This window comes from Phoca vitulina, unplaced genomic scaffold, assembly GCF_004348235.1.
Source record: "Phoca vitulina isolate PV1807 unplaced genomic scaffold, GSC_HSeal_1.0 scaffold1, whole genome shotgun sequence".
NCBI classification, from domain to species: domain Eukaryota; kingdom Metazoa; phylum Chordata; class Mammalia; order Carnivora; family Phocidae; genus Phoca; species Phoca vitulina.
Window position 1 is genome coordinate 28,815,721 of NW_022589704.1, and position 27,770 is coordinate 28,843,490.

The 27,770-nt window shown below is 40.1% G+C and overlaps 1 protein-coding gene and 1 pseudogene across 1 annotated transcript; both read right to left on the minus strand.

Annotated features, from left to right (window-relative positions):
• Positions 1 to 298: 298 nt before the first annotated feature.
• On the minus strand, positions 299 to 23,185 carry CPO (carboxypeptidase O). Its single transcript, XM_032414356.1, has 9 exons — positions 23,118 to 23,185; positions 14,579 to 14,678; positions 12,251 to 12,352; positions 11,206 to 11,310; positions 10,233 to 10,343; positions 8,809 to 8,899; positions 7,487 to 7,689; positions 1,538 to 1,622; positions 299 to 703 (listed from the first exon to the last, which is right to left on the minus strand). The coding sequence occupies exons 1-9, from the start codon at positions 23,183 to 23,185 to the stop codon at positions 441 to 443; spliced, it is 1,128 nt and encodes a 375-aa protein (XP_032270247.1). The 3' UTR covers positions 299 to 440.
• Positions 23,186 to 26,200: 3,015 nt separating this feature from the next.
• LOC116635712 lies at positions 26,201 to 27,537 on the minus strand (annotated as a pseudogene).
• Positions 27,538 to 27,770: the final 233 nt, after the last annotated feature.

Below are 27,770 nucleotides of genomic sequence, written 5' to 3' on the forward strand. Positions count from 1 at the left end.
TATCTTCTGAATGATGCTACTAATTCAATAATACAAAATTAAACGTGAACCTGGTTCCAAAAAAATGAGCAAATTTTTCAAAATATGTAGATGAGAAAAAAACATCTTTAGGCCCCAGGGTAGCTGCGCTGAAACTGACCACAGATGCCTAAATGTGCATGGCCAAGATCAGCAGAACTTCCCAGCGGACCTACAGATTCATGAGTCACTGAACTTTGGAGTGGCTCGGTGTGGCATTGTTGCAGCAATAACTAATAGTATACTCTTTTAAAGTAATAACTGATTACCAGCAAAACACACCTGAGAATGCAAACATGATCCCTCTTTATTGAAGTGGAAAGTATCTTTAAATTATTTGATTCCTCTTTAGCCTCAGACAAACACCTTCCCTGCAGCCATATTCGCATGACTGGGGCTGAGCAGACCTGGGTAGGATAGACTCAGAGAACAGACATGAAGGAGACCAGCAGGCCCAGCACCACAGCAGTAGGTGTCACCTTTCCAGCACCATCTGAGTCCCAGTATTTCTCATAGACATCATCCAGGACCGAGAGCACGGCCTCCATGGTCTCCTCGCAGGTGGCCTGAATCTGCGCAGCTGGCAGAACAAATCCATATGTACCATTGTCCCTCAGCTCAAACGTGTATGAGAAGGGAATACCAATGTCCCGAGCCCAGTCTCTTGAAGACCCTGATGTGGTATCTACAAACAAAAGCATGAAGGCAGAGGTAGAAATTATACTGCGAAAGGACAGGTTTCTATGGCTATTTCAGGGAATAAAGGTTCAATGCAGCAACATTAGTGAACTTTTCCATATTAAGGATTCTCCCTCTCATTGATATGACACCCTGTGGGGCAGGAAGTACGTCTTGTTTAGCCTGTCTCCCCTCGCCACCTCCCAGAATACCTAGCATTATGCTTGGCATATAGCAGAAGTTTGGGTAAAGTTTCTCCGCTGAATCAAAGACTAGACAACCTATTATTACAAGGCAAGTGAACTGACATATAAAGGAACAGAAGTAAAATGAGCAACAAGGAAAATATTATGCAAATATTATCCAGGTGGTCCTCAGGTGGGTGGAGGAGGTTGTGGCTGGGGATGGGGAAAAGCTGCGCACTGTCCTTTTAACTAAATTCTTTTCTGTGTTAGATCCTTTCTCGAGGCCCCACCTGCTTTGCTTTCTCAGACTGATAGGTCCTCTGAGAACTGAATCAACTGACCAAGGGTCACTGGAAAACGTCCTTCCTGTTAACTCCTGTACCTTCTCACTTGCCAGCTCTTTTTAACTGAAGCCAGAGGGAGTTCTGGTCTGAGCCAGTGTATTAATTTTTTTTCTTTTAGCTCACACTTTATCCCTAGAGAGCAGCATTCTGTATTTGTACAGACTCCCTTTTATCCTTGGTCATTTTGATTTGTACAACTTCCTGTTGAACCCAGGAGCTCTTCCGTCCCTCTCCTGCCTACCCCACTCCCCAAAGTCCACTGGCTTCTTTTGTGCCTTAGATACTACTGAAGAGGCAAAAAAAGCTACTTACATAAAATATCTGCACTCGATCCAACTCTATAATTGGTTCCATGCTTTTTTTTCAATGCATTTGCTGCCTTCTGTCCAACTTGGATCTGTAGGTGGGAAATGCAGAGACAGATATCTGGTGTTAAAAATAAATCCAACAATCCAGAGGGTTGGGTATTTTGTCCAAATCCATCTCCAGAGTTCCAGACCATCTTTCTAACTTCCCATTGGACCTCTATACCTAGGTAGCCTTCTGGTACTTCAGACTCAACACACTCACACCCAATTTCATCATTCCCCCACTAATAAAGCTGTCTGGTTTCCATATTTCTGACTTATCTGCTCCCCCAAACACACATAAAATCCTGCAGTCACCTTTGACTCTCCTTCTTTCAAATGGTTACCAAGTTGCATTTCCAGCACCATCACCCTATTTTAGTCTCATTACCTCTGAAATGGACTATTGTCATCTTTTAGTAAGTTTCTCTTCCTCTCACCAATCCTTATCCCAGTTGATCTCCTCTGGATTCCAGGTGAACTTCGGTAGAATAGAACTATGATCATGATCCTGCTGAAAAGCCTTATTCTTAATTGCCCACTGAATTAATCACAAGCTTCTCAGTTTCACATTTGAGATCCTTTACGATGTGGCCCTAGCCCACCTTTCCCACACCATATTCTTTACATCCTACCCTAGATGATAGTCACTCTCAAGTTTTCCCACTGTTCCCCAGACATGCCCATTTCTTCAGACTCTCTACCTTTTCTCTGGATATTCCGTCCACCTGGCATGCCTTACCTCTTTTCTCTGCCTGTTGAAATTCTACCCAACCTCAAAAGACTTTTTCAAATGCTGACTCTTCCATGGGACCTTTCCTCATCACCCCAACTAAATCCTCTCTCTCCCCACTTCCCCCCCACCACGTGGCCCTTTGTTCATACTTCTCTTATAATTCCCTTCTTATTTTTCCTTATAGGTATTTGATATTTATCTCTTATAGGCTTATAGGATTTCAGAGCTAGAGGCTACACCCCTCCCCACACCTACCACCATGTCACCTGACTACACTGGAAATCTCTCAGAACTGAATGATTTCTAATGTCTCAGCCTTGCTCTCTGCAAACCTTTTCCTGAGATCAGAGCCACTAACACTGAGAGATCCAAGTGTATTGGCTATGTTTATTAACCTTCTGATAAATTTCTTCACATACCCTTTCAACAGTCCTTCAGTAGTCTTCTCTAAGTTTTCCCCACCCCAGACTCCCTAATACCTCCCCTTAGATTTTACACAAACACCACCAAAATCCCCTTGACCACTCCCTGCCTGGACTGTGATCCACCTTTGCTTTCTTTACCCCTTAGGGCAGCCTGACTGCTTTTGCAGGTGCATCAGCTCCTCTGACTTCTGACTAGTGATGAGTCTAGCTTTAAACCTTCTTGGTCCTGCATTGTCCTTCATTGTCCAGCTGAATCCTGGGGTACGACAGCGCGGTGCATGGGCAGAGTAGGGATAGGCATGGTGAAGTTCAAAAGGAAGAGTAGAAAAGGGAGTAAGTGGTGGTAGGTCATATACAGCAGCTGTGAGCAGCATTCTTAGGGCACTTGGGACTTTCTGTGTGTGGCAAAGATAAAAGAAAAAACATTCAACTGAACATATGTTCAAGAGCTTTGCCTCCTCTTTACTCACTACTGAGAATTCTGTCTTGGGCCAGTCACCTTCTCTCTCTTCCTAAAAAAAGGATTCTAAGTCTGGCTTAGTTCCTGGGCTCATTGTCCAGAATGACATGATTGGTAAGAAGGGCTTGAGAAGTGCATGAAATAAAGCTGGTTTGAATCATTTACACTGCAAAGAGGTGCAAGAGCTGTTTTTGTAGATAGAAGAGAAAATAAGAAGGAGAAGAGAGTCAGAAAGAAGATTTCTGGAGAGATAAATTCTGCTAACGAAATAAAAATGAAGGGTGCAGAGAAAGGATCAGGGTAGTTGTTATCTGTGAGTGAAATGAAGAGCATGAGGCAGGGAGGGGGAAAGAGTTGCTATGATTTACCAGCTACACTCCCTTTTGAAGTTCTTTCAAAGTCTGGTAGAGACATGAATTGCCTTTAATTATTTTTAATTCCCATATGTTTCTGCATTTCTCTGAATGAAACTCCATGCTAACTGGTCCACGTGGGACCTTAACTTTTATTTGGGTTATATGCATCAGCTCCAGGCTACATTTTCCTTCCAAATGACTCTTGCATTTTTTTCTTGTCTGCAGTTCACCCCAGACAACCATTTCTTTTTTCTGATTGCCAGCCTTTTCTTATTTTATCCTATGTAATTCCTTTCCCTCACATCCTGTGGGGTGGAAACAGTCTTCCTGCTTTCTTCTTCTTACTATGGGGAAGTTGATAGGAGTCGGAAGTATAAGGTATATGAGAAGTATACAGTTGTGACCCTAGGTTGTAGACTTGGTTCTTTCCCAGAAGATGAAATAAAATCCGAAGACTCTGACTTCTATCCTTAAGGGTGGACCTCCTGATTATTCTTCCCTCTCCTTTTGACAATATACCACATGGCCATAGGGAGCCAATTTCTCTGCTGACCTTCTTCTCAGCCCAAAGGAACGTTAGTCAAAACAGTAAAAATCCCCTTGCCAGTAGTACATAATTTACATTTCTAAAGACCTCAAGCCTCCTTAATAACTCCCAGAGAGTTTCCTATAGGCATATATTCACAGGGAGGCACACAAAAAGGTTGATGGAGGCCCTGGCATGTGTGTGGGAGGAAAGAGCTTGGGATAGGAGCTAGAAGTTGATATGGGAAGAGTTCAAATGGAAAGAATGTCAGCATTTAAAACATTAGAATTTTTATAGCTATTCTAATTTCCAGAGCAATTTAGAACAGGGCTATATATAGTTATGTTTCCCCTACATAGTGATTGCCAAGTTGTCTATCATGCAGTATAATATTTATCATGATTTCTACAAATTTTTGGTTTTGTAAATATATAGAGATTAATTACTAGTCTCTGGTAGTTGTAAATAATACCAAAAATGGAGATCTCCTTCAACAGTTGGCTTGATTCTGTGTCTTTGTGCACTCTATCAAAGCTTACTCATAAGAACCTAAAACAACTGCTAGCTAGCTTCAATGAGGTTGACACAGGTGGCAAAATTTTCACAGTCTTTTTATTGACAAGTCTTGGAGATGAATGTTTATGCTAACTCTTCAGCACCTGAGACTGTAAGAGATACAGAATGGAAGTGCCCTTTCTCAATTCGATGTGCCCATTTCTGCATATGGTACTAAAGGGTTCTCGGTAATTCCCACCTAACCCTAACCTTCCAGCCGTGGTGACGTCAGTGCCATAGGTCTCTCCTGCCATTTTGCCTCCTCTAGTCTGTGGCCAGAGGGCTCTAACCAGAGAACGAACAGCACAAGACCCTCTCACCTTTGAATACAAACTTTGCAAAATGGTCATATAGTATCTGTTTTCCTGAGCCAAGAAGGGAACAGAATTCCCTAAAAAAAAAAAAAGCAGGGGTTACAGTCTGCTTTTTTCTGCTGGTGGAAGGCCTGGTCCATTAAAGATCTATAGTGGCCTGCCTTTGGTGGTTCATTCGTGTTTGTCACAGATCCCTTTGAGCAGAAAGTAGACATCTACAACAAATACCACAGGAACTGGGAGATAAAACAAGTTCTGGGCTTCTCAACTGAAATCTCTGTTTCTGCAGTTTCCTTTACTGAAGAAATGAAATTTCTAGAGCTCAGGAATAGGAGGAAATAGGACACAGTGATCTGGTCATCAAAGTTAAAAGGAGCTCCTAGAAGTCGCATGCCCTTTCCGAGCAGAGAGGCAGTATGAGGAGGCTGAATGAATGTAGCCTCTGGAGTCTGAAGACATGAGTTCTAACCTGGGCTCTACCAATCACTGTCTATTGTTAACTCAAGGTCTCAATATCCACATCTTCAAAGTGAGCTTATTATATTGTCATCTGGTCAGATGAGATAATGGTCCTAAAATCCCTTTGTAAATTGCAAAGTGCTAAGCAAATGTTAGTTATTGTCACATCTTGCAAAATGATCACATAGTACAAATGTCCAAAAACACTGTGAGAAAGATGTTGAAGTACTACTGGATATTCTTGGTTGTTGGGGGAAGGGCTTCCTTCAGCAAAGATCAGTAATGGTTTTTATTTTTATGCCCAGACATGTGTCCTCCGGGTCATGCTCCAGTGGGAGAGGGACAGGACAGGTAAGAGAACCATTGGGTTCCCAAGCCTCTGTGACCTCAAGACCAGAGTGAGCTTAGCCTCCATCCATCCCAGCATTTATTGATAATGAGGGTTTTTGTTTTTTTTTTTTTAAAGATTTTATTTATTTATTTGAGACAGAGAGAATGAGAGAGAGAGAGAGAGCACATGAGATGGGGGAGGGTCAGAGGGAGAAGCAGGCTCCCTGTTGAGCAGGGAGCCCGATGCGGGACTCGATCCAGGGACTCCAGGATCATGACCTGAGCCGAAGGCAGTCGCTTAACCAACTGAGCCACCCAGGCGCCCTGTGAGGGGTTTGTTCTAAAAAATAAAAAAGATGAGCAGAGACTAACAAGTGTTGATGAGCACGTGGGGGTAATTGGAACCCTATGCACTGTTAGTCGGAATAGAAAATGGAGCAACCACTATGGAAAACAGTATGATTGTTCCTCCAAAAATTAAAAACAGAACTGTCATATGATTCTTCAATTCTACTTCTGGTTATATACCCCCAAAGTTGGAAGTGGGATCTCAAAGAGATCTTTGTATACCTATGTTCTTAGAAGCATTATCTGTAGTAGCCCAAAGGTGGACACAATTCAAATACGCACTGACAGATGAATGGATAAAGAAAATGTGATACATACATATGATGGTATATTATTAAGCCATAAAAAGGAAGGAGATTCTGACATGATACAACATAGATAAACCTTGAGGACATTATGCTAAATGAAATAAGCTGGTCACAAAAAGATACTGTATGATTCCACTTGCACGAGGCATCCAGAGCAGTCAAACTCACAGAAAATGAAAGTAGAAGGGTGGTCTACAGAAGCAACAGGGACCGGGAGTTATTTTTAATGGGTACAGAGTGTCCACTGTGCAAGACAAAAGAGTTTTGATCAGTTGCGCAATAATGTGAACATATGTAACACTACTGAACTGTCCACTTAAAAATGGTGAAGATGGTAAATTTTAGGTTTTGCGAATTTTGCCGTGACTAAATGTAGAAAAAAATAATGTTTTTTTTAAGATAACAAATACTACAACAATTCTAAATGTGCCCTCCCTTTGATTTGTGTCCGCTGTCCTCAGGTGCATGAAAGGGCAAAAAGACCGGTCCTATTCAGCAGTTGTGCCTGGTGCTTGAGTAAGCACAGCTTCAGAGGACCCGGATGTAGTAAAGGGCACCTTCCTTGCACCGGCTTGGACTTCGCTGGCACTTCTCCTTACACATATCCCTAAGCAAATACTAGAAGCAGAGTATAGAAGAAAATAAAGCCTTGCGTTTAGCAGAGAAGAGAGCAGATATTATTTAGCCATGTTATTTTAGATATGCCATATTCCACTAACTGCTGGCAAGTTCTTTAAAGCACGGTTCAAAAGCTATAATTGCTGAACGGAGCTTCAAGAGAATTTACAGAAATGAAAGCACATTCCTGCAGATTATTAACATAATCGTCTCATTTATATTATAGACGAATACCTAAGATGTCTCCCAACTTGACACTTTACGAAACAGGTAGTTAATTAATGTAGGTAAAGCAGCATTTAACCTGAAGCCTTCCCAGCAGGCGTCTGGCAAGGTGTAAAAAGCAGAAGAAAGAAAATAAGGAAGAGCAGAGAGAACAAAAGCAGGGCTGGAGCCAAAATCTTGAAAATGGAAACCAGAGAAAGGAAAGCCAGGGTCCCACAGGGGCTTTTGTAAAGGCTCTGGTGCTATGGTCTTACCAGTTCCTCATGGTTACTGGACTTATTTTTAGTGTAGCCATAAGGCGTGAGAATGAGCTGCCCGTACGAGTGCATGGTCAGGAAGCACACAATGCTCTCCTTCTTGCTCTCTACAAAGCTGGAAACAGCCTTAGTCTCCGGCTCCGATGCTGGTCCTGTCCCACAGAATGTTAAATCGTGGCAGTCTTTAGAGGCACCAATACCTGGAACATACAGAAAACCACGAAGAAGTCAACATGATACCAGTTTAGAATGGACTGAGGGCAAGGAGTCACCCTTGCTCAGGGCAACCTGTGGGTGGAATTGGGGCTTGCCCTGGCTTGTCTAAGTTAGTTCGGGTTAAATTAGTGAGCGAGGGTAGTCATTCAAGGAGGAACTCAGAAAGGCAGGAGGGCTGACATTCAGATTTAGAGACAACCTCCATGCTTCCATGGCCCACAAAGGAAGACGCAAAACGAAATGGCATTTTCAGTCATCTTTTACTTAAACCTGTGGCGGGCCCTGAAATAGATGTTTGGGAACCAGTTCTTGGGTTCCTAGGTCAGGCTAAGTCTCTCTCACTGTCTTACTGGCTTCCATCTCAGTAGAGCTATTTTGCAAGGACACAGTAGTCTGTTCTCCTCAGTGATGATAATAAGGACCAGCAGCTGAGCACCTTGTACCCACTGGACATGGTGGTTAGCCCCTCCTCTGTGGCAACTCATCAAAACAACTACCTACTGATTGGATGGTAGGACTACGGCCCACATTTTAAATAAGAGAAACCTAAAGCAGAAAGATGAAGCGATTTTTCCAAGACCACACAGCCGCTGAGTCTGAATTTTAACCCTTGCCATCTGGTTTTTAACCAGATTGCTCTTAACCATTTCTACCTCTTTATTTGCTTCTGATTCACTGGGCATGTTGAGATTCAGAAACATGAACATGCCTTAAGGAGAAGGAAATGTTTGCCTTATTTACTTCTGCCTTCCCACTATAAAAATAATCTGCAAGGATAATTCTCTGATTTTTTTCTTTTCTTTATGAAAATTCATATATTTAAAAATAAAGTGATAGATTTCAAACATATTCACTTTGATTTAGGTCTTCTTTGCCCTCATTTAGCCAATCCCACTTGAAAAGAGTCCTGCACTTGAGTGTTGCTGGTTCTTCCTGTATAGATAATGTCATCCCTTAGGGTGAAAACACTGGTCAAGAAGTCCAGAGAGCTGTGCAAAATTAGATGTTTATTTTTGAAAGTTTTATCTCTAGTAATTCATCTCCATCCTAGCTTCTCTTTTCCATTCTTTGCTCATCAAGTCATCAACTAAACGTGTACTTACTACACCAGGCCACATTGAAATTTCGATTGAGATCTGTCCCAAAACATGTGCCATTATTATGGGACGAACGGGATTTCCTCCAAAGCCGATCCTGTAACAGAGGAACATAGAAAAGCTGCTGTTCTAGGGTCTCATAAATCACAGTGTTGGGGATGAGTGGGTGGCCCTGGAACATAAAAAATAGTCCCTAGGATTGTCTGGGAAAATTTGCCTTTAATATAACAAAGCTTGTACCTATAATTTTTAGTCTCACAGATGGGCCAGCAACACCCAATAACAGGAACATCTGTCCAATCCAAGCGTACCTACATGTACACTATCAAATTGGAGGGAGTATGGCTTTTTCCTCATGAGCAGATTAGCAGTGCCTGGTGGACGTGATCTGCTTAATCAGGGAAAGCTTCAGAGAGTCATTTTTTATGTCCGAGTGATACAGGATGAAAGGTAAATAGCTTGGCAGATGGAAAAAGGCTGTTCCAGGTGTATCAGTGATGGTCTCTGCACATTTCTGGAAGCAGAAGACTGATGAGTGGAGATGAGCATAAAGACAAGTTTCTCCAGACAAGCTTGGAGGGAAGAATTTGATTTATACCCAGGCTGAAAGGCTGCTGCAGGAAAAGGGGTCCCAGGAACCACTTTTGGGGGAGCAAAGGGGAAAAGGGAGGAATGGATATTCTCTAGAAATGGGTTCTTGTTTGTGGAGTGATCCACTTTCAAAACATTTTAAAGAGGAAGTTTTCTTTTTTTTCTTTAAGATTTTTTTTTGTTTATTTATTTGAGAGAGAGAGCACACGAACAAGAGTGGGGGAGGTACAGAGGGAGAGGGAGAAACAGGCAACCCGCTGAGCAGGGAGCCTGATGTGCGGGACTTGATCCCAGGACTCTGGGATCATGACCTGGGCTGAAGGCAGATGCTTAAACCACTGAGCCACCCAGTCGCCCTAAGAGGAAGTTTTCCATTAACTAAAAACTTTATGAGATGTTTGCCCCCTGTGTGAATGATCACAGTGGAAAATGAAAGTTGGGTTAGAATTTATACATCATTTGTGCCCCTCATGCTTCAAAACTGGGTGGTTACAAGGTAGTATATGAATTTTATACCAATCAGACAGGCAGTCCACAAACTTGAAGGAGGTGGACTTGGAGAAAAGTTAAATCTGGGAATATGTCAAAAACAAACAAACAAACAAACATAAAAACATGTACTGGATTTCAACTCTAACAAGGCCCCCACTTTCTCCATCCTAAACTTGATGTAGATTGTTGGCTTAACAATACTGAGTTGATTTTTATCCCAAATGGGGTTTCTTTCTCTACATGGCCCCAAAACATTTCTGTCACTACAATGACTAAGGTCAGAAAAATGAACCTGAGTCAAGATCTAGTTCATGGATTCATCCCAGAACCACAGTCGATGTACTCACAGTTGTCCAAGTATAGATATAACCATCTATGTTAAGAACAGGAAGCACGTAGAAGTCCAGGTTTCTAAGGAACCTTCCTATCCTTGGGTTATCTTTATAGTTTTGTAGAATCTGAAAATTTAAGAGAGAAACATTTGAAATGCTCCCAGGAAGAGATCTTTTTTCAATTTTCTAACAATTTCAACATAATTATAAGAGGTGATTGCACATGGAACCTCTACTCTCCTGCCCTCCAACCCTGCCTCAGTTGTCCTATTTGTTATGGTAGTGATTCTCAAGATTTATTTTCCATCAGAATCACCTGGAGGGCTTGTTAAAATACGACTGCCTGCCTCTCCTCCCCCACCCCACCCCCTTCCCTTAATTCACTAGGTCTAAGGTGGTGAGGTGAAGCCCCAGAATTTGCATTTCTCACAAGTTCCCAGTTATGTTGATGCTATTGGTCTAGGAACCACACTTGGAGAACTGCTCCTTGTGGGCTTCTTTCTGTTGTGGTTTCTGAAAAGACTGACACAAAGATTATCTTATAGGGTATAGCTAATACGTAACAATTCACTGAGCTAGGTATTTTCCACATGCTAAATCTCTTCATCTGCACTATAGATCCCCTAAAGAGGCCATTCCAAGCTCCTTCTGCTGGTGAAAAACTAGGGGTCCTGGTGTTAGAAAATTTGCTCAAGACTCTCTGAAAAAGGCAGCACCAGGCTTTACTCATCTCCGACTTCCGCGACATATTGTCTTCTTCACTTAGCTATGTGGTTTACCTTCCAGTACAAATTATTGTGGAGATCATAATACCTAACTCAGTTTTCAGTGAAGCTACTTATAAATTCCATTTCCCTTGGGGTGAAGGAGTAACTCAGTAGAGAGCTGCATTGCCTACCTGAGAAAGAAGCAAGCTTTCTAAACAGCTAAGATGTGACAGGTATTTTGTTGGGCAATTAACCATTATAAGAAAGCTAAAAACACTTACTTCTTTCACAAACCATTGGCAAAAAGCTGGGGCAATCCATTCCCTGGCATGAATTCCACAGTCCATCCAGATGATCTTCTTGGGGTTATTGGATGGTTGGCTGATCTGGAGGGGACATCCGTGCTCTATTACCAAACAATTGCTTATAATCATAAGCTGCTATGCAAAGTTACCAGGTTTTTTATTCCCCTACAGGTCCCTTTCTTCCTCCACTCTGTGATTCCAAGCATGAGGCAGGGATGATGGGAGAGACACCCACCACTATCCACTTCTGGTCAACCCAGTCTTCTTTCCTTTCTCCCTGTGCCATTCTTGTGCCTCAGTCTAGCCTCACTCCAGCAAGAAAGGTCCCCTCCTCTTTCAGAGGGGTGGGCCAGGTAGGAATTAACCTGGCAAGTGTGGATTCTCTTTGATGGAGAAGAGGTCGTGAACACTACCAAGTTTGTCACAGTCACGTCTGCTTTGAATGTAAATGGCCTAGACTCGAGCTGTTCATTGAAAGCCATTGGGAGCTGGGCTGATGAAGGCTCTACCTCTTTATCAGTGAGAAATTTACAAATTGGGATAAAGACAAGACTGGATCCATCATATTCAAGGAGCTTTTTCCCTAGAGCCTCACCCATTTTCCTAATCCAGCCAGCATATTTCCTAATCCACCTTTTATCTTCATTCCCTCTTATAATTACCCTTTTTATGAGTACATGTATTTGATTATATATTTTTCTTTATTGCTTCCTTATTATATACCAATTCTACTCTTTAAAAGAGCCCCAGGCAGAGGATATCTAGATATCTTTTTTGGCTGACTCAGCTCTGAATTTGACGGCCTATCCAAAATCAGGTAGGTAGGCGCCCCATGCTTAACATATTAGCCAATCATTCACTCAGCTCCTGGATAAATTCAATTTCAGAGCCAATAAATTTTTTTGTAGTTCTAGATAACTCTCAAATTTGGGAATGTGCTTTGTAAATTAACATGTCCACAATAAGTGGTAAGAGGGCAATGAACTAAGTAATTAAGGTAATTTCCAGCCTTTTCACTCACCTTCAAATAATACATGGGCCGGATCTCATAGGTCATTCCTAGGAAATGCTGTGTCACCACTCCTGTGTACTTCTCACTTATCTGGATCATCCACTGATAGATCTGAAACAGCCAGGGAGGACTGTGGATATCAATAAGAAAATCGTTTGCTTGCCTCTAATTAAGATAACTGCTTCTCTCATTAAGATACTGAACTCTGGACTATTCACTCTACATTATGACTGTGTGCTAAACAAACTACAAGACTAAACCAATGAACTATGCTGACCCCCTCCCATTTTCTGTAAAGATCGACTCTGCCACCCAATCTTAGAACACCTATTGAACTTTACAAATAGGTTATCGAGCATTAGTAGATTCAATAATCCACTGATAACACTTCAGAAACATCGTATCCTTCAAATGGCCACACACCTCTAGACTTCCATGTGGTACCCAATCATGCCAGCAGTTTCAGGTCAGGCTGACTTGAGGGGATCCTTTTGGATCCCAACAATATCCTTTGCTAATGCCTACGGATCCAAGATTAGAGAAGAGTTGGATATGCCCTTCACAGAACATGCCAATAGAAGTTTCTAAATCAATCCCAGAGTAACATTTTGATTCATCTGAGGAGACCTGAATGGATGTTGAATTAATTAAAAGTCTTACACCATGCTTGGAAAGGAAGGGTCTTATACCTTCACCTGTAAGTCAATAATGTGGGGTTCTGTAATGGTGAATGGACTGAGGGAATTCATAAACATAGGCTATATTAAGATAGCCATCAACACATGACAGGATAGTCCCACACTCGGTTTCTGTATAGTTGAAATATCTCTACAATAAGAGTTATGGTAAATAACCATAATTAATTTGGGATAATAAATATTTTATTTGAAAATCTTAGCATCTCAATTGACATTCTTCTTAACAGATAAAGTGCATTATTATAACAGTAATGATCTGTCAGTGGAGTATTTTCAATTCAGTTCTGTCAAATGAAGAGAACAACAACTCCTCACATGGGTATTGTGCATGCTTCTTGATGGGCTGGGTCAGATGAAGGTGTCGTGAGCCCTGGGAAGGCTACAAAGAAGAGCGCAACAGCAGCAATTATTTATCTATTGTTTAATCAGAAGTAGTGTAGTGTATTCCATTTACTCTCACAGAAAAGCTGCAAGATCAGTACTGATTTCCTGTTTCACAGGTGAGGAAACCAAAGACCAAAGAGGTTAAGTGTCTAGGTCAAGGTCACAAAGCAAGTGGTCAAGCCAGGTGTGATCTATCTCCTATACCAGAGCATAAGCTTTCTATGGGCCTTCCTAGACCTTGTTCAAATTTTTAGAATCTTTAGTACTTGGGGGTGATTGTTACAAAAGAATGTATAAATTCATTCTTGCATTCTTTAAAAAAAATTCTGGAAAATATTAATATACTCCCAAATGCTGAGAGAATAAATGGTAAAACCTTTTTGGAAGGACACTTGTGTATTTATATAAAAATTTAGATATGCTTATCCTTTAACCCAAAGACTCTATGTTTAGAAATTTATACCTCAAAAAAAGCTTTGCATAAAGTCACACACACATACCTCACAAATATGCATATATAGTAGCTAATTTTTTACTGTATCCAGTTTCAAAAATAACCAAACTCATCTTAGTAGTGATACGAGTATTTCTTTAAAAGAAATTTTCCCCTCTTAAGAACTACTGCCTGCATCCTTCACATCCGACAAGAAATGCCACATTTTCAGCTAAATGTGATTGAATCACAAGGCTTCTCCACTGCATGTCCCACAGCCATATACACATTGTCCTTGCCCTGTTTAAACTGGCTAATCAGGGGCCCCTGGGTAGCTCAGTTGTTAAGCATCTGCCTTCGGCTCAGGTCATGATCCCAGAGTTCTGGGATCGAGGCCCGCATCGGGCTCTCTGCTCCGCGGGAAGCCTGCTTCTCCCTCTCCAACTCCCCCTGCTTGTGTTCCCTCTCTTACTGTATCTCTCTGTGTCAAATAAATAAATAAAATCTTTAAAAAAATAATAAACTGGCTAACCACCTGACAAACAAGAACAAGGGTTAATTTTAGTCCACGTTCACAGGAGTAAAACTGGCTAGAGGGTTCTTTTCCCTGTTGATTTGCCTTTTTATTTAATATGATAGGATTTATAGCTTTGATGGTGGTGATCAAAAAATGATTTTCTGCAATCCCTTGAACTCGGTGCACAGGCAAATCTCTACCTCATATTTTGAGACATTCTAGCCTATGCATTTTAACAGTGAACCAACCCTCGCCCATCCTAAAGTAGGCGTGGCCACCACCAAACTCCATGTGTCCTTGCTCACCTCTTCCATCGGGTGATATTTGGTATAGGAATAGGTGTCCAGGCTCTTCCGTGGGCTCACTGTCTCTCCCACAACCTCTCGTCTGGGTTGTGCTAGGGATCTGCAGAAGAAAGTCAGACTCAAAGCAATGAAGAAACTGAGGATTGGAAAGCTGATGAAAAAGGTGGTAGAAAGCACTGTGAACAGGATTCGGAGGAGAAAAGTCAGCGTTAGAGTCTTCTCACTGTGACTTACTGACTGTGAGATCTGGGGCAAAAATTGAGTCCCTCCAAACTGTAGTTTCTTCATCAATAGAGTGAGGTGAGGACAGCCATTCCAATCTTGCAGGGAAGCTGGGTAATTCAGTAAGATGTTGTGGGTAAACATACTTTTAAATTTGTAAAAGAAATAATAGCTAAGATTTATTGAACTGAAATGTATTACAAGACACTCAAGCAATTTAAATCTCATTTACTTCTCTTGAAAACTCTGAGATAGGTACTCTTACTATCCCCATTTCAGAGATGAAGAAATCGAGTCACAGGGAAAGTGTTATTGGGATTGACAATAACTGACAATGGACAGCCTGATTGAAGAGCCTGTGATATTTTTTAAATTATTTTTAAAAACATTGTTGAAAAACATTATTGAACATTATACCCTGTAGGTCCATTCATGTTGTTGCAAATGGCAAGATCTCATTCTTTTCTATGGCTGAGTAATATTCTATATATAGAGAGAGAATATTCATATATATATATAATGTGTGTGTGTGTGTGTGTGTATATATATATATATATATATATATACACACATATATATATAATGTTCCCGCCTACACACATCCTCTTCCGCTATTAATAATCCCACACCACAATGGAACATTTGTTAGATTCAATGAACCTACATTGACAGACACATCTTTATTTCCCAAAGTCCATTGTTTACGTTAGGGTTCACTCTTCGTGTTGCACATTCTATGGGTTTAAACAAATATATAATGATATGCATCTACCATTGTAGTATCATAGAGCACAGTCTCACTGTCCTAAAAATCCTCTGTGCGCTGCCTGTTCATCCCTGCCCCGCCCCCCCAACCACTGGCAACCACTGATATTTTTATTGTCTCCATTGTTTTGCCCTTTCCAGAATGTCATGTACCTGGAATCATACAGTGTGTAGCCTTTCAGATTGGCTTCTTTCCTTAGTAACATGCATTTAACTTCTCTCCATGTCTTTTCATGGCTTAATAGCTCATTTCTTTTTAGAGTTGTATAATATTTCATTATCTGGAAGTACCACAATTTATTTATCCATTCACTTACTAAAGGGCATCTTTCTTAATTGTTTAATTGGCAATTATAAATAAAGATACTACAAACATCTTTGTGCAGGGCTTTGTGTGGGCATAAGTTGCCAGTTCATTTGGGTAGATACCAAGAAACATGATTACTGGATCATGTAGTAAGAGTATGTTTAGTTTTGTAAGAAACTACCTTCTAAGAAACTGTCTTCCAAAGTGGCTGGACCATTCTGTATTCCTACCAGCAATGTATGAGAGTTCCTGTTGCTTCACTTCCTTACCAGCATTTGGTGTTGTCACTGTTCTGATTTTGGGCCATTCTAACAGTGTGTAGTGGTGTCTCATTGTTTTCACTTGCAGTTTCCTAATAACATATGATGTTGAACATCTTTTTGCAGGCATACTTGACACTTGGTATGCCTTTGTTGGTGAGCTGTATGTTCTGGCGGTTTGCCCATTTTAGACTCAAGTTGTTCATTTTCTTATTATTGAATTTTAAGAGTTCTTTGTTTATTTTAAACAACAGTCCTTCATCAGATGTATCTTTTGCAAATATCTTCTCCCAGTTTTTGGCTTGTCTTCTCATTCTCTTGACATCGTCTTTTGCACAGCAGAAGTTTTTAATTTTAATAAAATCCAAGCTATTAATTATTTCTTTCATTGATTGTGTTTGTGGTGTTGTATTTAAAAAGTCATTGCCATATCCAAGGTCATCTAGGTTTTCTCCTATATTATCTTCTAGGAGTTTTTTAGTTTTGCATTTTACATTTAGGTCTATAATCCAATTTGAGTTAATTTCTATGAAGGGTATAAGGTCTGTGTCTAGATTCACTTTTTTTTTTTTTTGGCATGTGGATGTCCAGTTGTTCCTGTACCATTTGTTGAAAACTCTAATTTGCTCTATAGTGTTATCTTTGTTCTTTCATCAAAAATCAATTAATTATATTCATGTGGGTCTATTTCTGGGCATTCTATTCTGTTCCATTGATCTATTTGTCTCTTCTTTCATCAGTACCACATTGTCTTGATTACTGTAGCTTTATAAGTCTTAAAGTCAGGTGGTGTCAGTCCTACAACTTTGTTCTTCTTCAATATTATGTTGGCTATTCTGAGTCATTTGCCTTTACATATAAATTTCAGAACCAGTTTGTCAGTATCCACAAAATAACTTGCTGGGATTCTGATTTGGGATTGCATTGAATCTATAGATCAAGTTGGGAAGAATTGACCTTTTGACAATATTGGGTCTTCCTATATATTTATATGGAACATCTCTCCATTTATTTAGTTCTCCTTTGATGTCTTTCATTAGAGTTTTATAGCTTTTCTCATATAGATCTTGTACATATTTTCTTAGATTTATACCCAAGTATTTTATTTTGGGGGGTGATAATATAAATAGTAATATGTTTTTAATGGAAAATTTCTCTTGCTCATTGCTAGTATATAGAAGAGCAGTTGACTTTTGTACATTAACCTTGTGTCCTACAACTTTGGTATAATTACTTATTAATTCCAGGAGGTTTTTTTGGTCAATTCTTTCAGATTTTCTACATAGATGGTCATGTCTTCAGTGAACATAGACAGTTTTATCTCTTCCTTCCCAATCTGTATACCTTCTATCTCCATTATTTGTCTGATGGTATTAGCTAAAACTTCCAGGGCAATGTTCAAAAGCAGTTGTGAGAGTGGACATCCTTGCCTTGTTTCTGATCTTAGCAGGAATGTTTCTAGTTTTTCACCATTAAGTATGATGTTAACTGTAGATATTTTGTGGTTACTCTTTATGATGTTGGGCAAGTTCCCCTCTATTCCTAATTTACTGAGTTTTTATCACAAATGGGTGTTGGTGTTTGTCAAATGCTTTTGCTGTATCCACTGATCCTGTATCATGTGATTTTTTATTTTTTGCCTATTGTTGTGATGGATTACATGAGTTGATTATCAAATATGAAATACAGTTACTGGATTGACTAAATTTCAATTTTTTAACCTGGTTCATTTAGCACATATACCACAATTACCCACTGTAATAGAAATCAATTTCCCTACACAATTCTATGACTTTAAACTTGGAACTACATTTATTATTTTTAATTGTTACTAATATTTATAAGAATAGCTAATATTAATAAGAATTGTTATTCTCAATTTAATAAGTTCTTTACCCTCAAAACTGTAAATGTTTTATTACACTGTTGAATGAATTTTACCTTATTTACTTTGTTCAAATGAAAATCTCATGAGATAGGATTGTCTAAATAATCAGTTAAAATAATGAAAGTGAATTTTAGAAGGAGATTAAAAGAAGCAAATGTAATTAAAATTATAATAGTTGAGGAGCAATATGTTTCTCCATGTTATTCAGGGTTTTGTTTCTAATAGTTATCATTCATTTGATTTTTTTCTTAAATAAGCAAGAGTGCTTCATTCAGAGTGAGCAATTCTAATATAAAATATATGTACTGGTGGAAGCAATATATTGAGGCTGGTTGACAAAACATACTATCATTTTATAAAGCAAATATGTACAACCATTGGTGTGTTTAAATTAATAAAAATTCAATCAGGAGCACAGTTCATGTCTTTATTAAATAATCAGGAAATATATGTATATTATTTTTTTTGGGGGTAGTGGGATTAAAGTTGGGGTTTCTTTTCCCATGTGTTATGTTAATATTTTATTTTATTTTATTTTTTTTAATTTTTTTATTGTTATGTTAATCCCCATACATTACATCATTAGTTTTAGATATAGTGTTCCATGATTCATTGTTTGTGCATAACACCCAGTGCTCCATGCAGAACGTGCCCTCCTCAATACCCATCACCAGGCTAACCCATCCTCCCACCCCCCTCCCCTCTAGAACCCTCAGTTTGTTTTTCAGAGTCCATTGTCTCTCATGGTTCTTCATGGAAATATATGTATATTATTAGCAGTTAACCTTTACTGAGCACTGTATGCTAGGCACTGACAAAAGCATTTATATTATCATCTTATTTAACCCAGTCAACAACCCAAGGGGTTGGTACTCTTGTTACTGTATACAAAATCAGTAATAGATAATAGTAGTAGAAAAGTAGATTTCTTTCTTACAGACCTTAAAATATACTTAAGGGAATAGACATAAATACATGAAAAGCAAAATAACTCAGCCATTAAATAATAAGGCATGAAGTCTGATAATAAAATTGCCTGATTGACTACCAATTAAATGGTACACTAAGTGTATTGAAGACAAGGGATAGAGAATTCCTAACTCAAGCATAGTCAGTGATAACAACCAGCGTTGTCCTAGTAATTACGCATGCCAGCACTGTTCAAAGAACTTGATATATACACACTTACTTAACCCTGACAAAAATCTTTAAGGTAAATTATTCCAGGTTGTTATTTTGTTCTGAAGATTTTGTTACATAGGTTAAATTATGCTTTTATTATACCCTAGAGAATCAGCATAAAATACTTATTAGCCCATTTAAAAAATTGTCTCGCTCTGATTTGGACTACGAAGAAAGAAAATAAGTATCAGCATTATAGAGTCACTAGAAAACAACTTCAGTGCTTTTTCAGAAAGGAGAGAGCAGAAGAAATAAAGCAACTGAGAAGGATATCTTTTCAGCCCTCCCTTCATCCTTCCCCACACTGGCTATCCTGCTTGTCCAGTCCTGCCCAGAAATGAGATAATCAGAGATGGTGATGTTCAGAGCAACCTTGTCCCATCCTTCATACAGTTCAGCAAATGTTTGGGTCTTTATTTATCATAGTTATCTACTCAGTGGGGTAGGAAAGTGAGTACACACAAAGCAGGGCTGGTCCCAGTGAATTCCTGTTTCAGTTGGGTTGGTATTCCCTGGCAATTCCACAATATAGAATGGAAGAAATTAAAGGTAACTGGATACCACCAAGAACCAACATTTGGTTTTCCGCCAGCTAATGTCTGTCAAATGTGTGAGTGCCTTGCCTCCTAAGCCCAGCTTTGAATGACTAGGTCCACGAAATATGCCAAAAAAACCCACAAAAAACTGTATGGGATCTGAGTGAAAACTTCTGCTATTAAAATTGCTTATCATTTTTACATGAGATTAAACACAATACTTAAACTCCAGAAACCCAAATACTTAGTTCAAGCAATGTTTAAACCATATACTTAGAAAAGGCAATTCCTTGTTTCTAGGCAATTTCTTGGGTAATGCATAATGCATGCAAAGAGGGAGGAAACGCTGGCTAATCCCCCAAATTATCACCAGTCTCATCTCACCAATCAAATGAAAAGATTATTGTACTTTGTGTATTCTTTTTGAATAGGAATTCATAAAATGTTTAACAGAGAAAATGATCTTTTGGGGTACATTATGAATAAATACTATAAATCTAAGATTGTCTGGTGAAATTTTGACTGGAATGTATAAAGAGGCAAGAATCTAATGAATACTGAGGCAAATTTTGTATTTTCAATACTTAGTAAGGATACAGTTATATGAATATTTCATGACGGTAATGTATTTTCAAACTTTTTTTTTCTTCTTACAAAATTAGCATACACTTATCGTGGAAAATATAGAAAGTACAGAGAGGCGAAAAACAGAAAAGAGAAGGAAGGGATAATCTTTAATAATCCCACCTCCCTGAGTTCATTCTTGGTATTTTGGCATATTTCTCATCAATCTTTTATCTGTGCATATTTTTTTCTTAAACACAGTGCAGATTATATCTACATATAATTTTGTATTCACTCCTTTGTATTGCATAATATTCTACCAGAAGCATTTCCTCAAACCAATGAAAACTTTTTATAAACATTATTTTTAATGACTGCATAATATCTGACAGTAGGTGTATATTACATAACATCGTTTATTTAAATATTGTCATCTATGCTGGATATTAAATCTATTTCCCCTTTTGGTTTTTTGCTATTGTAAATAATTCTGGAGTTAATGACTTTTTGCCTAAATCTTTGTGCTCATTTCTGATTATTTCCTTGAGCTACATTCCAGGAAGAAGAATTAGTAGGTCAAGGAGGATGAGTATTTTCAAGGCATTTGGTTCATACTGCTAAATCCCAAATGATTCTACAGATTTACACTTTTATTGGGAGTGTGCAGTATATATGAGTCCACCTCCCTAACTACTCAAAAGGAAGGTTACAAAGCTTATAATCTTTGTTAATCATAGATTTTCTAGACTATTATTACATCTTATGTAATGAATAGAGTATAAAAAATGGCAGGTAACCTATGTTTTGCATTGGTAAGAGCCATACAAAAGTGAACATTATTTTCTATTAGTAAATAATAATGAAGATGCAAACAGCCACTAAGGACCAGGACTAGAAGATTTAAAATGTTTTCCTCAAGTGCAGTCAGAACCTGCACTTGAGTTATCCAATGGAAGCCAGCCTAAGTCCTACTGCCTGAGCCACATCATTTCCATAATTTAACCTGGGTTTGAAAAATATTTTTTTCAAATCTTCACTAAAGAATATTTACAAAATGAATAATTGAAGGAGGGGGGGAATCACCAACCAAAGATAACAATGACCATTTTGGTACATATTTTTTCTTTTATTTTTCTAAGTATTTTATTACATTTCCTATCCTGCATCTTGCTTTTAGCATAAAACATGCCTTTTCTCATGCTATTAAAATTTTTTTGTAATCATTATTCTAATGGATAAATAATACTCTATTGTCATATATCACATATCAACATTTATATAACTTAATGTGGGACATTTAGGTTATTTCCAAATATTATGATATTTTATATAATATTTATGTTATAAATAAAGCTACATCTCATTGCATAAAACTCTTTCCATACTTAGTTTATTTTCTCAAAATAAGTTTCCAGAGGCAGGGATCAATGTGTAAGTTTCATTCAAACAATGTGTGAGTTTTAAGGCTCTTGATATTTTTAAGCAAGGTGATTCTTTTTCCCAATCAAAGCTCTGTGATATATGTCTTTGTCTCTAATTTATGAATGAAGAATATCAGAAAGATCAATGCAGTATCTATATGAAACTAAGTAAACTGATGGAAAACATGAGATGGCAATGTCCAGGCAGGTTTTGGTGCTGTGGAGATTGTGGGCTCTCTTTATATATCTGAAATCAGACTGTCTATGAAGCTAAAAGATAAGCTGAGATTGCACCATTCATCCAGGGCAAAAATCAGAGTGAATTTCCCTGTTCTGGGAGAGTGAGTTTGTTGCAAGATTCTTTTAACCATGAAGCAAAAGAAAAAATACTATCTATAACCACACATGCTTGATGAGATATGCCAAATGAGCAGGATGAACCATGTGTGAACAAAGGAAAACTTACACTTTATATGAAAATTATACCACACACACACACAGAATTTAATATATATTATATATTTAAAGAAGTTATAATTCATTATGAATAAGAAAGAACACAAACATAAGCAAATAATAAGAGTGGACAACTTATAAACTATTAAAATGAGTAATAATCAAGACAAAACACTTAAATTTATTAGAAATCAACAAAATGCAAAGTAAGTCAACTGGGTATTTTCACATGTAAACTGATGCCATTTTTCTAGAGGGCAATTTGGCAATGCAAAGCAAGATTCTCACATTTTTCTCAGCTTCTACCCAGGAATTCCACTTCTTCTAACTTACATTAAGAAAATAATCAAAGATTTGCAAAAAAATGTCATGTGGCTGAATGCTCACCACGGCATTATTTGTAAAAATGACAACATAGAAATCAACCATATGCCCCATAGGGTAGCAATGATGGAATATTATTTTTGTTTTTGTTTTAAATGTATTATGAATGTCATAGGAAAATTTCTATAATACAATTTAATTGAAAATTTCTGGCAACAGTACTGAATACATAATTACCTACCTATCTATCCAAAAATACTAAGAGTAACTATATCTTGGTGAAATTTTAAAGACTTTAAACATTTTTTTCAAAAATTAGAATAATCTGATTTACCAATTGTGAAACTGTAAATGAAGAATATAGAATTTTCATTATAATTTCCTTTTTTCAATCACAAAACAAGACATATCTATTGGTATTTATCATATTTTGTGCTGGAAAATGAAGATATTTATTCATTTATGTTGAATGATAAAACTTTATTTTTCTCATCTCATGGTGGTGTGTATGGGTAGGAAGAGGGGAGAATCCAGCTACACTAATCTTGAAAAAAGCTTTCCATTTAGACAGTCTAAGTCAAGATAGTTAGCCAGTCTTCCAACTTCACACTCACCCATCATATCCCAGCCCCTCAGGAACCAGGATCCCCAAGAGGTAAAGGGTCCCAAGCAGAGGCTTCATTCTTCGGCAGAGAGAACCAGAAAATCCTAGGCTTCTCCTGTAGGTCAATGGATCAAGCATCTCTGAGAATGCATGAAGGCGGAGGCTCTTACAATCAAGATAAGCCAGTTAATGGATGTCTCAGCAGAATTGTAAGTGAGCAGGTGTTTTATTAACTCTGTCATGTCCTCAAATAGCTTTTTTCTTATATAGTAGAAAACACTACCATTTTATTTTTCATTTCTCCTTGAAAACCAAATTTATACAAGCTCTTGGCCTCAAGAGATCCAGAAAGAAGTTTCTTCCCAATGTGAAGTACTCATTTCTAGGAATCCCCATCACCTGTACTTACTTAAGAGCTAATTATTCCTGCTGTTCCTTCCACACAGTTTTCTGGGCATAATGGGTTGTGTGTCTTCTGCCCTGGGTATGGTAGGCACGGTTATTATTAGGATTTCCACTCCCCTCTTAAAGCTGTATTTTAGATCAAATACCTTCTCTTGTTCTGAGAGATCACACCACCAGCTTCTTAAACAAATCCAGGTCTCTCCAAATCTGAGCAGTGAAAACATTTTAAACCCTTTCTCAAGTGGATATTCTCACACAGCCCTCTCACATACAGGACTATGTCAGATACCCCACCATGTTTTCAGACAAACCCAGATATGCCTGAATCTCAAACATGACCACTAAAAAGTAAAAGCTCAAGTTAAGATCATTGCTAAAAGTCTAATTGAGCAAGGCAAGCTTTAGTGCAGCGAAGTAGATTTAAACAGGGTCCTTAGCATTTGGGGGTCCAGTCTAAATCCTTTGTTCTGTATTCATTCATTCATTCATTCACTCACTCACTCATTCATTCTACAAAAATGTAACAAGTACCCACTATTGCCAGGGATTAGTACAAAGATGAAAACATACCAAGATGAATGAGGCAGACCATGTCTCTGCTTTATGGAACTCAAAATAGAGTTGGGAGAACAATAAACAAGTGTACAAAAAAACACCCCACAATTTCAAGTAAAGGAAATCAAATTAAGGGATGGGGGTGATCATGGGCCAAGACTATATTGAGATGGAGAGGCCTGTCCTGATTTATTTAAGATGATTTTTGAGTTAAGTTCTAAATGATATGACTCATGAAAAAGGTTGTAGGAAAAGCGTGCTAGGTAAAGGGAGGAGCATATATAGGGGTCCCAGGGAAGAAATGAACTTGGTCCCATTGAGGAAATGGAAGAAAGCCAGTGTTTGAGTGAAGTGGGATTGAAATAGTGATGGAAGATGAGGTGATAGGCAAGGAGGCAGACCTTGTAGAGACCATGGGCCATAGTATGGACTTTGAATATTATTCTAAGAAATCACTGAAAAGGTTTTGGTTTTATATCTTAAATAATTTGTCTGGCTGCTGCAACAGACAGAATAGAAACAGAAAAACCAGAATTCCAAGGGAGCGATGATGGGGCCTCAGGGTAGTCAGTCATAGTGATATGGTCCAACATGGCCACATGGGGAATTTATTTTAGAAGCAAATTTGCTTATGGAATAACTGTGAAGTGTGAAGGAATTAGGAAACTCAAGAACAATTCCTAGACTTTGAGGCCACGAAATGGGGTGAATAGTGGTGACTTTTTATGAGATGAGGAAAATTGAGGGAGGACAAGATTTGAGGACAGGAAAACTCAAGAATTGTATTTGACTCCGATAAGTTTGAGATGCTTATTAGCTATCCAGGGGATTTCCAAGTGGTTAGCAACTATGGCAGGCTGGAGCTGAGGGAAGCTGGTGTGAGGTGCACAAATTTGTGACTCCAGCTTATAAGAGATAGTGTTTGAAGCCACATGAGGAGCTCATGTAGGGTGTGAACATAGATAGAGAAGGCAAGAACAAAGACTGAGCCTTGGGCTGGTCTAACATTTAGAGGTCTTGGTAGAAGAGAGGAATCCAGCAACGGAAATTGAGAAAGAACAGCCAGTGAAGTAGGTGGAAAACTGCGAGACTGTTGTGTCCTAGAAGCCAAGTGAGAAAAACATTTTAAGAAAGTGGGAGTTACCAGCTGGGCCAAATGTTGTTCAGAAATGGAGTCAGATGAGGACTGAGAACTAGCAATCTTATATAGCAGGATAGAGGTTCCTGGAGACCTTGAAAAGAGCAATTTCAGTCAACATGTGGTAGAGACAAAAGCCTGACTGGAGTTGATTAAAGAAGGAAAGCCAAGTGAGAAAGTGGAGGCAGTGAGTATAGAAAACTCCATTGGCATAGAACATGGCTCTCACCATAATAGCAACTTCATCGTTAGGATCTTCCATCGTCCCTTTGGGATATTGTTGATTCAGAAATCTTGAATTTGAATTTTGTTGATGTTCAGAATGAGAGGTAAAATGCAACACCACAACACTCTTCCCCTCACCCATGTGAGGGTCAGAACAGTCACTTCAGTCATCCTAACTCTGAAGCAAAGGTTTTAATGGGGCTGTGAGCTCCACAGAGGGAGAATGGAACCAAGGAGTTGAAGGTGTTTTTTTTTTCCATTCTCCTACTATTTGGAATTGGACCAAGATGGACTCAGGGCAGAAAGATGCATGGTTATCCAAATAAAAAGCAAGATTTTTTTTTAAAGGAAACATTTAAATTTTTATTCTTGATCCTCTGTGACTTGCCCAGAGTTTCATCTGAGATGGAAACGGCATGTCTGTGCCCACAAAGGACTCGTCCTGCAGCTCGGGTGGGGGCGGGGGTCGCGGTCAGCAGGCGCCGAGGTTCCCACTGTCCACCTTCACAAAGACTCACATGCTCTTCCCCGAAGGGGGGCGCTTCCTCGGGTGCTCCAAGAGGCCCAGGGCCAGCAGCCGAGGCATGGCGCAAGGCCTGCCGTCCCTGCTGTTCTAACCGTGCGTGGTCCGGGGTGACCGTGGAAGAGCGGGGCCTCTTCCCTCAGGCCTGCGTCCAGGGCACGTCCGTGGTTCCGTTGTTTCTCGTACTGTCTCATCTGCTGGGATGCTGACGGAGCTCCGATGTCCTCGGAAGGACATTGGCCCCTTTTCAGGAAGGCCCACGGAGTCTCTCCAGAAGCACCAGCTTTGTCTTCAGGTTGACGTCAAGGGGAGGCAGTGTGGTCAGGTTCAGACTCACCCCGGGGGTGCCCGCGATGCCGGCCAGGACCCGGTGTGTGTCCCTGTAGAGGGCCAGGTGCGCAGGGGCGGCCTCCACGAGGAGGTGCTTGTAAGCCAGCATATGCCCCTACCCGGGCCGCACATCCTCCCTCTTCTCGTACCTCCAGGCACCGTTGACCTCCAAAAACCGAGACACGCCTGTCTGTGCGGCAGCGACGTCGATGTGCAGAATGACATCTGTCCTGGGGGACACCAACTCATGCAGTTTCCTCATGGCCACACCGCCAGGACAGTTGAAGTGGGACACGTACAGGGCTGTGGTCGAGTGTGTGGCATTCACCACGAGGTGTCCTATCACGAGGAGGGACCCCACTTTATACAGCCAGGACTTCTTATAATTGTTCAGCAGGCAGGCGCAGCCCCTGGCGGCCACGATGTTGAGCACGGGGAAGGTGTAGATGACGAACCGCAGCTCCTTGTGCGGGAGCAGCGAGCACAGGGCCACGAAGCCCAGCGAGGGCGGCAGCAGCACCAGGGCCCTCCTGTGACGGCGCCCAGGGGCACGAAGAGCAGGCTGCAGCCCAGGCCGCGGGGCAGGGCCGAGTAGAAATACCACAGCAGCGGGGAGGTTCCCCAGTTGGAACTTTTGTTCAGGATGGTGTTGTACCAAAGCACCTTTCCCTCCGGCCACACAAGACATCGCCAAAAATAGGAGTCCATGGCGACTGTCAGTCCTAAGCAGAGGGCCCCGGCCGGCACGGCGCAGCGCAGGACCTTTGCCACGGAGAGCCTCCGGGTGCAGAGCGGTGTCGGCAGCACCAGGCCCAGGAACAGGCTCAGCTCGGCCCTGAGCACGAGGATGGCGAAGGCCGAGAGCCAGCTGAAGCGGGCCTACTTCAGCTGCAGCCAGGCCGTGAAGGCCAGCAGCACCACGGGCAAGGCCAGCACGTTGGGGAGCGTCCGCGTGCAGTAGAACATCAGGTGGAACTGCGTGGCTGTCACCCAGCAGGACATGGTGGCCACCGTGGCCCCAAACTGCCGCCTCACTTCTTTTTGTAAAGTCCAGAGTCTGAAGATGACGCTGAGTCCAAGGACAGCCCTGACTACTCGCTGAGAATAAAACTTGGATGCTTCTAGCAGGGACAGCACATAGACCGCAGGGCTGGAGAGCACCGCCAAGGCCAGGGGCCCGAGGAACGTCCTGGAGACCACTCCGGGGAACTCGAGATAGATAGGCTTCCCCCTCCAACAGATATATAATTCCATGCTGTTATTCTGAAGCAAAAGGACATAAATAAAAATTAAAAATACATGAAAATGTGCAAATGGTACATACAAATTGTTAGTAGAAACCTGCAAATAATTCTTAAAGTATGTTGTGAGGACATTTGGCATTGCTACACAGGGTTTTCCTAACAGTCACTGATAATTGGATTTTCCTCAAGCCCCATGTCCAATTGCACTGCAATATGTGGTTTCCTGCCAATTCACTGGCCAAA